Source organism: Chlorocebus sabaeus, chromosome 21 (genome assembly GCF_047675955.1).
Source record: "Chlorocebus sabaeus isolate Y175 chromosome 21, mChlSab1.0.hap1, whole genome shotgun sequence".
NCBI classification, from domain to species: domain Eukaryota; kingdom Metazoa; phylum Chordata; class Mammalia; order Primates; family Cercopithecidae; genus Chlorocebus; species Chlorocebus sabaeus.
In genome coordinates, this window is record NC_132924.1 from 62,091,748 (window position 1) to 62,109,264 (window position 17,517).

General features: G+C 36.4%; 1 protein-coding gene across 3 annotated transcripts in view; it reads right to left on the reverse strand.

Moving 5' to 3' along the window:
* CDK14 (cyclin dependent kinase 14) overlaps window positions 1-17,517 on the reverse strand; it is a 589,453-nt gene that overhangs the window by 453,536 nt on the left and 118,400 nt on the right. For all 3 annotated transcript variants that reach the window (XM_007982225.3, XM_007982233.3, XM_007982232.3), the window contains one exon: window positions 7,491-7,736. In XM_007982225.3, coding sequence (XP_007980416.1) covers window positions 7,491-7,736 — 246 coding nt within the window. The remainder of the gene's footprint in view (window positions 1-7,490; window positions 7,737-17,517) is intronic.

The window sequence follows — 17,517 nt, forward strand, 5'->3', positions numbered from 1 at the left end:
AAGATACTCCTCAAGAAGAGCAACCCCAAGACACATAATCATTAGATTCACCAAGGTTGAAATGAACGAAAAAATGTAAGGGCAGCCAGAGAGAAGGGTTGAGTTACTCGCAAAGGGAAGCCCATCAGACTAACAGCAGATCTCTCGGCAGAAACCCTACAAGCCAGAAGAGAGGGGGCACCACTATTCAACATTCTTAAAGGAAAGTATTTTACACAGAATTTCATATCCAGCCAAACTAAGCTTCATAAGGGAAGGAGAAATAAAAATCTTTACAGACAAGCAAATGCTGAGAGACACTGTCGCCACCAGGCCTGCCTTACAAGAGCTCCTGAAGGAAGCACTAAACATGGAAAGGAAGAAGCAGGACCAGCCACTGCAAAAACATACCAAATTGTAAAGACCATCAACACTATGAAGAAACTGCATCAACTAACGGGCAAAATAACCAGCTAGCATCACAATGACAGGACGGAATTCACACCTAACAATATTAACCTTAAATATAAACAGGCCAAATGTCCCAATTAAAAGACACAGACTGGCAAACTGGATAAAGAGTCAAGACCCATCAGTGTGCTGTATTAAGGAGATCCGTCTCACATTGAAAGACACACATACACTCAAAATAAAGGGATGGAAGAATATTTACCAACCAAACAGAAAGCAAGAAAAGCAAGGGTTGCAATCAATAAAACAGACTTTAAACCAGAAAAGATAAAAAGAGACAAAGAAGGACACCACTAGTGGTAAAGGGATCAATGCAACAAGAAGAGTTAACTATCCTAAACATATATGCACCCAATACAGGAGCACATTGACTCATAAAGCGAGTTCTTAGAGACCTACAAAGACTTAGACTCCCAAACAATAATAGTTGGAAACTTTAACACCCCACTGTCAATATTAGACAGATCAATTAGACAGAAAATTAACAAAAATATCAAGGACTTGAACTCAGCTCTGGACCAACCAGAACTAATAGACATCTACAGAACTCTCTCCACCTCAAAACAACAGAGTATACATTCTTCTCAGCACCACATCACACTTACACATAACTGGAAGTAAAACACTCCTCAGCAAACACAAAAGAATGGAAATCATAACAGTCTCTCAGACCACAGTGCAATCAAATTAGAACGCAGGATTAAGACACTCACTCAAAACCACATAAGTACATGGAAATGGAACAACCTGCTCCTCAAAGACTACTGGGTAAATAAGGAAATTAAGGCAGAAATAAAGATGTTCTTTGAAACCAATGAAAACAAAGACACAACATATCAGAATTTCTGGGACACATTTAAAGCAGTGTGTAGAGGGAAATTTATAGCACTAAATGCCCACAAAAGAAAGCAGGAAAGATCTAAAATTGACACCCTAACATCACAATTAAAAGAACTAGAGAAGCAAGAGCAAACAAATTCAAAATCTAGCAGAAGACAAGAAATAACTAAGATGAGAGCAGAACTGAAGGAGATAGAGACAGGAAAAACTCTTCAAAACATCAATGAATCCAGGAGCTGGTTTTTTGAAAGATCAACAAAATAGATAGGCCACTAGTCAGATTAATAAAGAAGAAAAGAGAGAAGAATCAAATAGATGCAATAAGAAATTATTAAGGGGATGTCACCACCAATCCCACAGAAATACAAACTACCATCAGAGAATACTATAAATACCTCTACACAAATAAACTAAAAAATCTAGAAGAAATGGATAAATTCCTGGACACATACACGCTCCTAAAACTAAACTAGGAAGAAGTCAAATCCCTGAATAGACCAATAAGTTCTGAAATTGAAGCAATAATTAATAGCCTACCAACCAAAAAAAGTCCAGGACCAGAAGGATTCACAGCCGAATTCTACCAGAGGTACAAAGGGGAGCTGGTACCATTCCTTCTGAAACAATTCCAAACAATAGAAAAAGGGAGAGTCCTCCCTAATTCATTTTATGAGGCCAGCATCATCCTGATACCAAAACCTGGCAGAGACACAACAAAAAAAGAAAATTTCAGGCCAATATCCCTGATGAACATTGATTCAAAAATCCTCAATAAAATACTGGCAAACCAAATCCAGCAGCACATCAAAAAGCTTATCCACCACAATCAAGTCGGCTTCATCCCTGGAATGCAAGGCTAGTTCAACTTATGGAAATCAATAAATGTAATCCATCACATAAACAGAACCAAGGACAAAAACCACATGATTATCTCAAAAGATGCAGAAAAGACCTTCAACAAAATTCAACAGCCTTTCATGCTAAAAAGTCTCAAGAAACTAGGTATTGATGGGACGTATCTCAAAATAATAAGAGCTATTTATGACAAACCCACAACCAATATCATACTGAATAAGCAAAAACTGGAAGCATTCCTTTTGAAAACCAGCATAAGACAAGGATGCCCTCTCTCACCACTCCTATTCAAAATAGTAATTGGAAGTTCTGGCCAGGGCAATCAGGCAAGAGAAAGAAATAAGGGATATTCAATTAGGAAAAGAGGAAGTCAAATTGTCTCTGTTTGCAGATGACATGATTGTATATTTAGAAAATACCATCATCTCCACCCAAAATCTCCTTACGCTGATATGCAACTTCAGCAAAGTCTCAGGATACAAAATCAATGTGCAAAATTCACAAGCATTCCTATACACCAGTAACAGACAGAGAGCCAAATCATGAGTGAATTCCCATTCACAATTGCTACTGAGAGAATAAAATACCTAGGAATACAACTTACAAGGGATATGAAGGACCTCTTCAAGGAGAACTACAAACCACTGCTGAACGAAGTAAGAGGACACAAACAAATGGAAAAACATTCCATGGTCATGGATACGAAGAATCGATATTGTGAAAATGGCCATACTGCCTAAAGTAATTTATAGATTCAATGCTATCCCCATCAAGCTACCACTGACTTTCTTCACAGAACTGGAAAAAACTAAAGTTCATATGGAGCCTGCATAGCCAAGACAATCCTAAGCAGAAAGAACAAAGCTGGAGGCATCACACTACCTGACTTCAGACTATACTACAAGGCTACAGTAACCAAAACAGCATGGTACTGGTACCAAAACAGATATATAGACCAATGAACAGAACAGAGACCTGAGAAATAACACCACACATCTACAACCATCTGATCTCTGACAAACCTGACAAAAACAAGAAATGGGAAAAGGTTTTCCTATTTAATAAGTGGTGTTGGGAAAACTGGCTAGCCATATGCAGAAAGCTGAAACTGGATCCTTTCCTTACACCTTATACAAAGTTAACTCAAGATGGCTTATAGACTTAAACATAAGACCTAAAACCATAAAAACTCTAGAGGAAAACCTAGGCAATACCATTCAGGATATAAGTATGGGCAAACACTTCATGACTAAAACACCAAAAGCAATGGCAACAAAAGCCAAAATTGACAAATGGGATCTAATTAAACTAAAGAGCTCCTGCACAACAAAAGAAATTATCATCAGAGCGAACAGGCAACCTCCAGAATGGGAGAAAATTTTTATAATCTATCCATCTGACAAAGAGCTAATATCCAGATTCTATGAAGAACTTAAACAAATTTACAAGAGAAAAAAAATAAACATCAAAAATAGGCAAAGAATATGAACAGACAATTCTCAAAAGAAGACATTATGTAGCCAACAAACATATGAAAAAAAGCTCATCATCACTGGTCATTAGATAAATGCAAATCAAAACCACAATGAGATACCATCTCGTGCCAGTTAGAACGGCGATCATTAAAACATCAAGAAACAACAGATGCTGGAAAGGCTGTGGAGAAATAGGTACACTTTTACACTGTTGGTGGGGGTGTAAATTAGTTCAACCATTATGGAAGACAGTGTGGCTATCCCTCAAGGATCTAGAACTAGAAACACCATTTGACCCAGCAATCCCATTACTGGGTATACACCCAAAGGATTGTAAATCATTCTGCTATAAAGACACATGCACACATATGTTTACTGTGGCACTGTTCACAATAGCAAAGATTTGGAACCAACCCAAATGCCCATCAATGATAGACTGAATTAAGAAAATGTGGCACATATACACCATGGAATACCATGCAGCCACAAAAAAGGACGAGTTCATGTCCTTTGCAAGGACATGGATGAAGTTGGAAACCATCATTCTCAGCAAACTAACAGAACAGAAAACCAAACACGACATGTTCTACCTCATAAGTGGGAGCTGAACAATGAGAACACATGGACACGGGGAGGGGAACATCACACACCAGGGCCTGTCGGGGAGCAGGGGACTAGAGGAGGGATGGCATTAGGAGAAATACCTAATGTAGATGACAGGTTGATGGGTGCAGCAGTCCACCATGGCACGTGTACACCTATGTAACAAACCTACACATTCTGCACATGCACCCCAGAACTTAAAGTATAATTTTAAAAAAAGAAAAAAAAATGTTTTAAAAGGGTAGCAAATAGAAAGGACTCAGGAAAAAAAAATAGGATATTATAGCATCCTGCTAAAAGAGAAAACGAAGCCATTTCCAGTTTGATAAGGTAAAAGACACTTTTCTAGGGCACATTGAATTGAAGCAAAAATTCCTAAAATAAAAAGAAAGCAATGCAGTTCCCACACAAAGTAATATAAATGCCCTAATATATATTTTTAAAAGTTATCCCAGGGTGAACCAGGAAAGGGTAAGACCAAGAGGATCTAAAGAAATTTAAAAATATAATAGAGAAACAGTGAAAATTTCCAGAAAGCATGATGACTTGAACACATGTATTTATCTCTCCCCCTTTCAAATCCATACTAAAACAATAGTAAAATTAAAACCCATAATGGCAATCAAAATTAGTATAGAAAACACTAGAGACAAGACAGAAATAAAAATGTAAAGACAGGACACAAATGGTTGAGAGGTCACATTGCCTAGGATGAGTGGAAAAAACAAACAAACAAAAAACCTTGATACCTACATGATCCAAGGCTTAAGCCAGTAGGAAATAAGTCAATTCATACTTCAGAGTCCCAAAAATACTCACAAACTGGAGCTGAAGTTCAAATTGGGGCTACAAATGATATGACTAGTTGGAGTGAATTTAAGCTGGAGGTCTTTGCCCCTAGTCTCCCTCAGCCAGCCCTCTATCCCTTCCTAGTCCCGCCAGAGATGTATTCCCTGAAGAGGTTGAATCAGAGAATTCAGCTGGGGCTTGGATACCAGGCAGAGTGGATATCAGATTGAAGAATCATACTGAATGAAAAAAAAAAATCATGAGAAAGTCTGCATAGAGAACTGAAAGGTCCTCAGTCCCTTCTTGATCATCTCAGAATAGTGACAGCTAGGTTTATATGTCCTAAAAAAAATAAATTAGGAAAGTCCCTTTTAGGAGAAACGCCCAGTAACGAAAACAAGATCAAGAGATAGTAACATTTGAGAGTACTTAAATAAGACGACTAGGTCTTCACCAATAGTTCCTATGCTGAAGGCCACCAACTGACCAGCCACCCAGGCACAAAGCTTCCAATCAGTTTCTGAGTACATTACTCATAACATAAACTGAGAGCCAACAGTTTCTCTCCAAGAGGCATGACATAGACCCACCAAAAATCTCAACAGGTAAGGCAGAGACCAAAACAAATAAACAGAAACAAGAAACTCAAAGGAAATCCAGAAACAATTCAGAGAATATATAAAAGGAAAAAAAATTTCCCAAGCTACATTTTGTATCCTCAGAAACATATGAAGTGATATGTTATTCGTTGAAATAAAACAGGATAATTTTTAAAAGAGCATTCAAAGAATAAGAAAGTTTGTGGAAATAAATGTTAGTATAATTAAAAATGTAATTAAAGGGTTAAAAATTAAAGTTAAAAAAACCAAGAAGGTAGGAAAAAAAGATTTAAAATAACAGGGAAAAGGTAAGGTAACTAGAATATCAATTCAATAACGCCAACATCCATCTAATAAAATGTTCTTTTAAAAAAGGGAGAAGATTAAAAAAATTAAACATATAAGAAAACTTGTTGAAACTGAAAGAAATTAACTTGAAAATTGAAAACACTCATTGAACACCAAAAAAAAGGATGACACCAGGGATAAAAAGAAAGTCCTAGAAAGTTCCACAAAGAAAAAAGCAGATAAAGAATGAATTGGGAAATCAGAATAGTCTAGGGATGTCAGTGCAATCTAGGCACCTAGAAAACAATAAAATAAGGTATTCAAAAGTCTAAGAAAAAATTATTTTCTAAACTAGAATCATATACTTGACCAGATTATTAACCAAGTAATCAATGACAGATAAAAACATAGTCATATGGCAAATCCCCCATCACCCTTTCTCAAGAAGCTACTGGAGGATATACTTTAAAACAATGAAATAAACCAAGAACAAGTAAGACATGTAACCCAGAGAATGGGTATCTAACATTAAAAAAGGAGGAAAAAATTCTCAGAAGAGGAAGCCTTATGACTATAGGATTAGAGATTAACCAATCTATGTTAAATTATGACTATAAAGAACTGCCAGGACAATCTCAGTGGGGGAGAAAAACTGGTAGATTATCTGATTTGTTTTGGAGGCATTCTACAGTTTTGGCAAATAGTTGCAGGCCTCAAATTGTGTTTAAAATTATGCTAATTTGAACAAAGGAAAAGCAGACAATGACAACTAAGAAAATCAAAAAGTTGTGCAAGGAAGGAAATTTACTCATAGCACACTTGTGGTTTCCCTATGACCAAAATTTATATTATCATATAACTGTAAATAATGTATATTAATTTAAGCCAAAAAATAGGAAAAAATGTATTTGAGAATAGAAGCATAACAGAGAACATTCTCTCTTGGTGTGTTCCTTTCTAACTTGTAAATCACTAGTTATATCTAAAGTCTGTTTCCCTCTAACACTTCTTTCTGGACATTCTCTTTCCTTTGGTCCTACTGAATCTACCCTACACAGATTTCTACTCCAGCATTTTCCATTCAGTACAGGGCTTTCTCCTGGAAAAGAACTTCAATTTGTCATTTTAGGGAAGTCACATGAGCAAGACTGGTGGACTACTCCCACAAAAAGATTGGATTAACACAAGTGAACAAATTTTGACATTTATTCTGCAATGAAATTCTTTGTGAATTTGCTAATTTCAAAACTATCCTTACTGCCTACACAGTAAAGTTCAATAACCTCTCCAAGGGTTTGAAATACAAAAGACATTTAATTATAAATTCCTCTAACTAGAAACAATTAAGGGGGAAAAATGATTTTTCCAAAAATAAGTTGAATCATTTCATTCATTTGCTTGCTCAGTGCTTATAAATAAGGAGTCCATATATAGTTTGCTCTCTCTCTTCCAAAACATTCAACCACCCTGGGAGAGAATGCATAATAAGGCACTGATAAAGTTTCATGCTGTCTTCCAGCACAGCATGCTATTATTGTAAGAGGGCTATTCCTTCTGTTTACCCAGTGATAAACAAAAAGATTCCACTTACCGAGCTGGGGCTGGAGTGCCGCCTAACTTTAGGTGACTCTTTGCCAGTGGAGGAGGTCTTAAAGTTAATGCAAGCATTGTTCTCAGAATGCACCCTCTTTACTTGATTAGCTGGTTTCTCAAATGGGTCAAAAGTGCTCTGAGTCCTCTGAACTCTGACTTTTTTATCCTCAGGAATTGTGTCCAGGGGTTTGATCACTGAGTCCATTCCCTGGCAGTTCCGTGTAGACATCTTTGTGACACATATCTGAGAAAAGAAGAAATTAAATTCAGAACTCTTCACTGCAACTTTAATATCACTAAACATGGCAATATATTACTCTAGAAAGCATGCCAATTTCAGTTTCAGGAAATACCCAAAAAGCCCACATTCTAAAAGCTGCATCAGCATAAATTACAGTACAAAAAATTCCTCACAATCATTCTGTTTATACTCACTTAGAGCTTACACTAAAAAATCTACCTCTAAAATGAGAAACTTAAGGTCCAGGCTGCTAGTAGTACCCTAAGATGATTCTTGAACTCTGTCACATGTTTTACCATCTGACTGGAAGTGGTTTATTTCTGAATCATTAAGAGGTTGGGTAACTGGCCTTAATTTAAAAAACAAAAAATAGGCAAATCAGATGCACACTAACTGATGGGTCATCGTATAAGCAGTTAACCTAGGCTAGAGAAGGAAAGCGCATTATGTTGTTTAAAAGTTTTATGCATGAATATGTATGCTTAAAATCTGTCCCCATCTTGATTTCATCTCCCAATTGGAATGAATGGAGCTAATGGTTAGAGATATTAAAGAACTGAGGACAACGGTGGGGGTTTTCTTTATTTCAAAGCTAATGGATTAAAAGAAATAACATGGTAAAAGAAAAACACAGAAAAGCATTCATTTCAAAATTTGGTTTACATTACTCCATTAGACCTCCACTTCCTTCCCTTCTTCTTCCTTCTTTACCCATTCTCTTCCTGCCTAGCCTGCCCTACCCTCTCATTTTATTTTAGTCTCTGTGATGTTTGCTCCTTGCTTTTTACTTTATGTTCTAAGCCTGTCATTCTCCCTATACTCTGGAGACTTTGTTGTCTTTATTATATAATTTGATGGCCTCTGGCTTGTCTGTAAAGCCAGCTAATTTAATTGTTCTCTCTAAAGAAAATATAATTCTAAATAAAATTGTTTATAGAATGTTTTTCTTCTTATAAAAAGTTCCCACATCCCTATGTGCTATCAAAAGCAGAAAAACAGAAGATATTTATGAAAAGCCCACATTGTTAAGGTAAAAATATAAAGTTTTTGAACACATACTTTGGATCCGTGGTTGGTTGAGTATGTGAATACAGAACCCACAGATACACAGAGCTAATATGTATAGAATGATTGTATGTGGGGGATAAATGCAGCTATGTATATGGATAGAAGTAGACAGATACAGATATAAATACAGACACAGATGCATAGATATAGATATCTGTGAGTGCATGGGCATAATGAAAAGTATATAGGAAAATACACCAAACTATTAACATCAGATATCTCCAGACATGTGGAATTGAATGGGTAAGATTAGCAATTTTTTGTACACTCGTATGAATTTTATAATAAATATGCCAACATATGTAATGTTTTTAAAACCACTAAAGTAGAAAAGTATATAACTAAAATAAACCATTTCAAGTTTTTGAAACAAAAGTTTTTAATTTTTAAACATCAACCCTAAAAGTATGTCTCAACTACCAAGCACAGGCTGAATTCTAACTAAGTCAAATGAGAAGAATATTATCATACTTTTTAGTATACGAGAAAACAGCTGAAGATATTTTTAAAAGACTCAAGGCAGAGTCCTCTAGTCATGATTAAAAAGTAAAAATTTATTACTAGTATGTTGGAGCGTGCAATATTTTTAAGGATTTTTGTGCTCTTCTTAAGGATGTGAAGGCAGTAGAAAAGAAACCACCCACGACACTAAGGCAATTAAATCATAAATACATGTGCCTGAGAAGTCAATGAACTGCAAACACAGAAAATTTGAAAGAAAAAAAGATGTAAGGGCACATTGAAATCAAATTACTTAAAACAGAGAGAGAAAGTAAAAGATAAGAATGACAGAAAATAGTTCATGACTAAATTAATACAGAAAGGCAATTAGAAAGCATCTCGGACTAAATAAAAATGGTAACACAAAACATGAAAATGGTGAGATTCAGCTAAAGTAGTACTTTAGCTGTAGGAAAATTTGTAATACTAAATGACTAGAGAAAAGAAGAAAAGTCTCAAAGCAATGACCTCAGCGTCCACCTAAAAACACTAAAAAAAAAAAAAAAAAAAAAAAAAAAAAAAAAGAAGGAAAGAAAAAAAGCAAATAAAAACCAAAATAAGACTGAAATAATAAATAAGAAAGTGGATATAAATAAAATAGAAAACAGAAAACAATAAAGAAAAATCAATAAAACCAAAAGCTGGTTTTCAGAGAAGATTTTTTTTTTTAAATGCTGAACATTTAGCCATACAGATAAGGGGGAAGAAAAAGTAGAAAATATACATTGCCAATATTACTATCAGGAATGGGAGCGGTGACATCACTACAGATTTTCTACAAATATTATAAACAACATTATGCCAATAAATTCTGCAAGTTAGATGAAACCAATTCTTTGAAAGACAAAAACTAATCAAAGATCACTCAGTAAAAAAAATAGATAACCTGGATAGGCCTGTGTCTATGACAGGAATTGAATCTGTGGTCAAAAACATTACCACAAAGATAACGCCAGGGCCAGATGGCACCACTGGTGAAGTTAAACCAAACATTAATGGAAGAAATAACATCAATTGTACAGAAACCCTTTCAAAATACAGATGAGGAAGATATATTTCCCAATTCATTTTATAAGGCCAGTGTCATTCCAAGATCAAAATCGCACAAAAACATTGGAAGGAAATTATAGATCAATCTCTCTCACGAACACAGATGCGAAAAATTAGTGGTACATCTTCAACAAATTAAATGCAGTAATATATAGTAATATATAAAAAAGATAGTAAACCATGACAATGTCACACTAATCCCACGAACGCAAGGTTGGCTTAACATTCACAAATGTGTAATTCAGCAGTTTAACATACAGTGATAGGTAGTCTCTAACATGGCTCCCAATAACACTCACTTCTAAGTACTCACACTTTTATGTAATCCCCAGCTCTTGAGTGTGGGCTGCATTTGTTGACTTGTATCCCATAAATATAATATGGCAAAAATCATAGGATACCACTTCTCAGAAAACATTATAAGAAAAATGTTTCTTCTATGTTGGTGCTCTCTCTCTGCCTTGAGTTTCCCCTCTTTAGATCACCAGACCTGGGGAAAGTCGACTGCCATGCCATGAGGCAGCCCTGTGGAGAGGCACATGTGCAGAAACACTAGGGCCTGCAAACAACCTTGTGAGTCAAGTTTCAGGGCCAACCACAGTTCCAGCTTCCTGCTTGACTGGAATCTCCTAAGAGACCCTAAGCCAGCTAAGGAGCATCTGCAGGAGACCCATAGGAACTAAGATTTTTAAAAAATGTTTGTTGTTTTAAGATGTTAAGTTATGGGATAATTTGTTATGAAGCAACAGATAACTAATGCACAGTTTTTTAAAACTCATATGATCATCTCAATAGACTCAGAAAAGGCATTTGATAAATTCAGCATCCATTCACGATAAAAACTCTCAACCAACTAAAAACAGAGTAAAACTTCCTCAACCTGATAGAGAGCATCTACCAAAACATTACATGTAACATCATACTTAATGGTGAGAAACTAAATGCTTTTCACGTAAAAACAGGAACAATTCAAGGACATCCATTTTCATCACTTTGATTTAATATTGTATTTTAAGTTCTAGAAAATACAATAAAGCAAAAAAGTCATTTGTTGGCTTCAGGAAAGAGAGGAACTCCAATTAGAAATTTTGATGGCTCTCTGAGCCTATACAATTTAAGCAAGAGAAACTGTTACGAAATCTACCGCAAGTACAGTTTTCTCTCCATCTTCATGCCTTACTGGCCTTACAATACATATTTTGAGTCAGGTAGCCTCTCATTTAATGGATCTGACTATGGCACAGTTGATAATTATAAAAATCAATGAAAACTATGCACCTGTGGAAAACCAACGTCTCTATTCTATCATTAAGACAGAAGAGTGGCAGCCTTTTCCTACTTTTTGAGAAAAAAAAATTAACAAGGTTCTCAACTTAAAATATTTCCCATAAATATTCTTAAACATTTCACGTTTACTATTTTTGCTAACTATTAGCAAATGACAAAATGAAAGTAGAAAACAATCAACTTGGCTGGGCATGGTGATGCACACCTGTAGTCCCAGCCTTCGGGAAGCTGCGGCAGGTGGATCATTTGAGCTCAGGAGTTCCAGACCAACCTGGGCAACATGCAAAAACCCTGTCTCTACAAAACAAATACAAAAATTAGCCAGGTGTGGTAGTGCACACCTGCAGTCCCACCTACTCAGGAGACTGAGTTGGACAGATCTCTTGAGCCAGGAAGGGCAAAGCTGCAGTGAGTTGCAGAGTCCGTGCCACTATACTCCATGTACTCCAGCCTGGGCAACACAGTGAGACCCTGTCTCAAAAAGGGAAAAGGGAAAGGAGTGGTGGGGAGGGAAAGAGAAAGAAAAAGAGGAAAGGGGAAAGGGGGAAGAAGGGTAAGAGGGGAGAAGGGGGAAGAGGGGCAAGAGGGGAGAAGGGGGAAGAGGAATAAGAGGGGAGAAAGGGGAAGAGGGGTAAGAGGGAAGAAGGGGGAAGAGGGGAGAAGAAGGGAGGGGAGGAGAGTTCTTAGAATAAAATTATTTAAGTATCCAGGGTGCATGAAGAGAAAAGCTAGTAGTCTGGGTCTTAGCAATGAAAGAGGGTTCCGAAAGACAGAGTATACACTGGTGCTACTCCCCCGCGTATAAGTCTTCAGTTGAATGCTTACATTAACTTGTCAGCAATCTGCATAAATGCTTCCTATCCCAAATAGAATCTTTCTGCCCACAGCAAAATGCTTATGGTCAGTGCAGTAAAAGGTCTTAGTAAAAGATAAAACCTCATATATTAAAAAACTCAGAGACAGAAGTATGGAATGTCAAATCGGAAAAAATCACTGAGAACCCAAACCTCGAAAACATAGATTCTTCCAACCACCAAACAGTAGCCCTTTTATCCACTACTAACTTTCATGTGCACCCCTAGTGCCCAGATTTTGGCCTACATTCCAATTCTCCAGTAAGGAAAGGAAGAACTCTTTGGAAAGTAATAGATTCCAGTTCGCAGTGCAGGAAGTGTGAAAGAGCCAGGAAACATCCAGCTGTTACCAGAAAACTAGCATCCTTTCAAAAATGTCAGGGATCATGCTAGAAGGACAAAGGAATCTGCCGAAAGGGGTTCCCACTGACCAAACTGTGATTATTTATTTGAGCATCAAAAGGAAAAATAAAAGTATGGTTAAATAGAACAAGCTGAGCTGTTGAAAGACCATGAGTTCATTATGATTTCAAAAGAAAAAAGTTACTATAAAGGCCAAATGGCAGCTATAATATAAAAGAATGAATATAACACGATATGGTTGATTTTAAGATACAGAACTCTGAGTACGCCAAGAAGTGCTAGAAAAAAAAGTAGCAAGGAACTGTATCAAGGGCAGGAATGAATGATCAGGGCCTGTGGGGAGGGTCCAAGTAGCATGAGCATAGAAAGAAAAGCAACACAGCATGTTCCAATGACAGCAGACCAGGTGGGTGGATGTAATGCAACAGGCTAAAGGGCAGATGATGTTTCCTAAGCAACGTATTACAAAGTACACATCTGGTGGAGAGAAACAAGATTAAAAAGAAAACCTATGTGAACCAGTGTGGAAAGCATTTTTTTAAGTAAGTTAAATTTTAATAACACATATGAAATTTAACCCTTAAAAAGAAAACTCAGCTTGACTGCCAACCCGTGACTCAGATGTGAATCTCTGACTTGAAAAAAGCATCCAGGACCCCAACAGTCAACAACTCAGATCCTGTAACCATGGCTGTTCTGAGAAGGGATTCTTTTACTTGTGGCCCTGTAAAGATTACACAATCCCAAAAAGACACAAAAAATATTATTACTGAACCCCCTGGAAGAAATCTAAGTAAGTGGATCTATAACCCTAGAAAGCTATAAAAAAGAACAGAGAAATAATAATAAGATTACTTAAAACTACACTGTTAAGTATAGTAATATATTAAAAATTTGTAATAATTACATTTAGGTATGTCTTCTTTGTTTAAAAGTATCTAGAATATGGCAAAATAATCAGTTACACTAAATTAGTATATGACATTAAGGGAATTTAGGTCAGTAATCAATGCTTAAATGGAGACAAATTGGTTTTCAAAATTACATTTCTTAGCTACACATATTCTTAAAAATGTGGGTACTTGGCCAAATACAAAGGCCATGAGCTGTGAACATTCTGGACACAGGAGACCCTCGGACATTCTACGCACTGTCCATCAGCTTCACTGTCCTTCACCCATGCTTTTAGTGTCCTCAGCCTGAAAACCTTCCTCCTACCAAGCCATGACTTGTCTCCAAAATTGCCTTTGCCTAAATGCATTTGTTGATTAAATCCCACCCACTCAGACCAATCCTTTATTAATAATTCACTTCAGTGAATTTAGTCTGCTCCAATATTTTTGCATACCTTAGACTGTAATTATTCTTTTTGTGATACTTTAATGTCAACAACCTGATTATCTCTTCCACAGGGCAAGGACTATGTCTTATATTCATTTTATAGCCCCCTAAAGTACCTATCCCTTAAAATCTCCTCTTGAAGAGTACAGTAAAGATTTGTTCATTAACTCATGGAAAATAAGGAATTTCCACAGGTTAAAAGTAGTTTTCACAAATCATGGGGCCAGAAGAAAACATCTTTGGCACCTCTGCCCAAGGCAAATTCCAGTAGACAGCTATGCTATCAGTATCGTGTGAAAACAAGACATTCAAATATCAATGAGAACTGAGAATAGTTTTCTCCATGAACGTACTTTTTCATACTACTTGTTCCATTTAGAAACTGAAGTAACAAAAAATCACATAAGCAGGGATGTCTCCTGGTATTCGAAAACAGATAAAAAGAAGAAATCATCACAAATACCAAAATAAACTCTTTTTTTCCAGTAAATTAAATAGAAGCTAGAATTTCAAACTTGCCTTGAGATGCACCCATACATATGGATATTCATCTGAAGTGATTAATTTGGTCTACTCATTATTAACAGGAACTTGTTCATTTGCTGGCAAACTCAAAACTGAATAGAAATTCAAACCGTGTATGAAGCTCCAAAAGTCACAGTTTGACCTACGATTTTAGCTTAGAGCTATGTAAGATCCAGACAACTGTCTACTGAACTCACAGCGGTGGATTTGAAAGCGCACAACTTAATTCAGTTAAGCTTGGCATTCATTTCAAGTGAATTCATTCGGGCTGAAAATTGTCCCTTTGAATCACCCTTTTTCTGGTGATAAGCATTTTACTGGGTTCAGAGTGTGATCTTCTCCACTGCTCTACTCCACACTCTTACTTGAAGGCAAACACTGGAAAAGAATCGGTTTAAAAGACTCCAGGTCAACCCACAGCAAATATGTATCATGCATTAGGCTGTAGCTAGGTCATGCTCTTTTGATATTCATGAAAGGAATGTCCATCACAGGTCCAGTGCAAAACTATGCAATAAGCAAAAATCTTGACAACCTCTTTCATTTGTTTTTTTCCCTTTGTCCAATACTCCAGGAGGGCCTGATGGCTTTATCCTACTTAAAATCTGCTCCCAATATTTAAAAATCATCAGTCATTTATAAGTTTTTGAGCACTTAAATCATAGCACTACGTCTCCCAGTATTATCTGAACTTTAAGCATTACAGAACAAGAAGTTTCCTCCCTTATAAAAGTAATTTCAGCTAGTAAGGATAGATGTGCAAGAGTTTTGGGTAGAAGAGGGGGGTAGGAAGAATTAGAATCATTGCCACTAGAATCATAACCAATGATAACTGCCTTCATCTATAACTTAAATATGTCAAGTCTAAAAGTATGCTTTCCTCTCTTTGCTTGCTGTCTTCTCTATTTTCTCCCTAACAGTATGTGCGTATACACAGAGATGGCAGTAACAGTGGCTACATAGAGCAAAGATATATAGGCATATAGAATGATATATGCAAGAATGTGTTTTATTTATAGCTTTGTTTTATGAGAACCAAGATCTTGCCTAAAATCACCTTCAGAACATTACCTAACATACATGCAAGCATACTGCCCATGGAAGTCAGAACTAAGTGCCTCAAAACAAGCCACTTAAACTCCCCAGATCTCAGTCTTCTCATCTGTAAAATGATACAGATCAGTTTTAGCTCTAATGCTCTACTATGAACTCTAGGCAGCAGTTTGCAGCTGGTAAATAATTTTAGATAGACTAACTAGTAAAGTCTCACACATAAATTCATTTCTTGTGCTTCCTTTGTGTTCCACTTTGTTAGAATTTTAAGATTTAGAAAGGACAAAGACAGGTACATACTATGAATACACTTCTCTTGATGTCTCCAGTCTTTTCAGATTTTACTTAACTCTGACATCCTGAAACTGTTTCTCAGTGGTGGCATCCTGGGCATTGTGGCTGAAAATTATTTGGGTGCAGCATTTGCACAGCATTTGCACAGCAGTACACATTGTAGAACATCTGGCAACCATGGTTCTTACTAAATGCTAGTCCTGCCCTTATATCACTGTCACTGTCACAACCAAAAATGCCCTCACTACCAACTACATCATTTTTAGATTGTACTTTATAATTTGTTACTGAAACATACGTTATCATATATTCTTATATAAGTTACTGTAGAATTTGTTTTCATGTGCTTGGTTTAATTTGGTGGGTGGGGGGAGCTCTGTCTTTGCTGAGCACTGTTTCTCACGTGTTTGTATTCCACGACCAGACTGTAAACACCTTGAGCACACAAACCATATCTTCTGTTTCTTTAGTGTTCCCCAAGCACAAAAGACTGGGCATGAAATAGTTCTGTTAAAATTTACTCAATGATGAACTGTTTTGCTAATTATAAGCTTTCCCCTTTAACTAAAAATAGGTCATTTAAAAAACTTAGTCCTGAGAAACTACATTAAAAACAAGGTACCTTCTGTGTTGAGATGTTTTCCAGTCATGAAAACACTTTACCAGATGTTTCCATTCATCAGAATTCAATGTCTAATATTGCAATTTAGTTTTAAAATGCTTATTTTTCTACTACATGATTTCTTTGGCATCTGACCTAATTTCACTTAAATCCTGAATTCATCAGCTAGTGGACACAGCTGAATGGAGGACTCTTGAGGACACTACATTCATTTATGCTGCTTCAGTGACTGTAGTTTTGTTACATCCCTTACTGGACTTCAATCCTTGCCATTAATAGGCTTGATAACCGTTTTGCTAATTCTATTATGGAATGTTAGGTAGTCCTTCTAGAAGCTTAACCTTTGGTATATGTTGCTAAAATAATTTTATTTAGTCGCTTTCTCTTCTGTGATAATTACACATTTCAGATGAGATACAGCTTTTTTTACGGCTCACATAGGTAGATGCCTATATTTTCTGACCTCTAGGTTCTTCATTTTGTCCAAATCATAATGATAAATTTAACCTAAAGTTTTAATGAACACTCATAGCAAGGGTAGAATTACCAGCCCTATTGTTAGTTGTCTGTATAAGTTTTTCAGAATGCAGTCAGCTTTGCAGACCAGAATTTCATCTGGAAAAGTTAACCCCTTGCTGCTTGCAGACTGGCAGCACTGGCATCACCTGGGATCCCAGACCGATTGCAGTTCTACCGAGTCAGAATCTGAATTTTAACAAGATCCCTGGCTGATTTCTGTGCACCTTGAAGATTGAGACATGGTGCTGTAAACCATGTAATGATATATTCTGTTGTTATGGTCAAATAAGAGATTGTGATAGTGAGA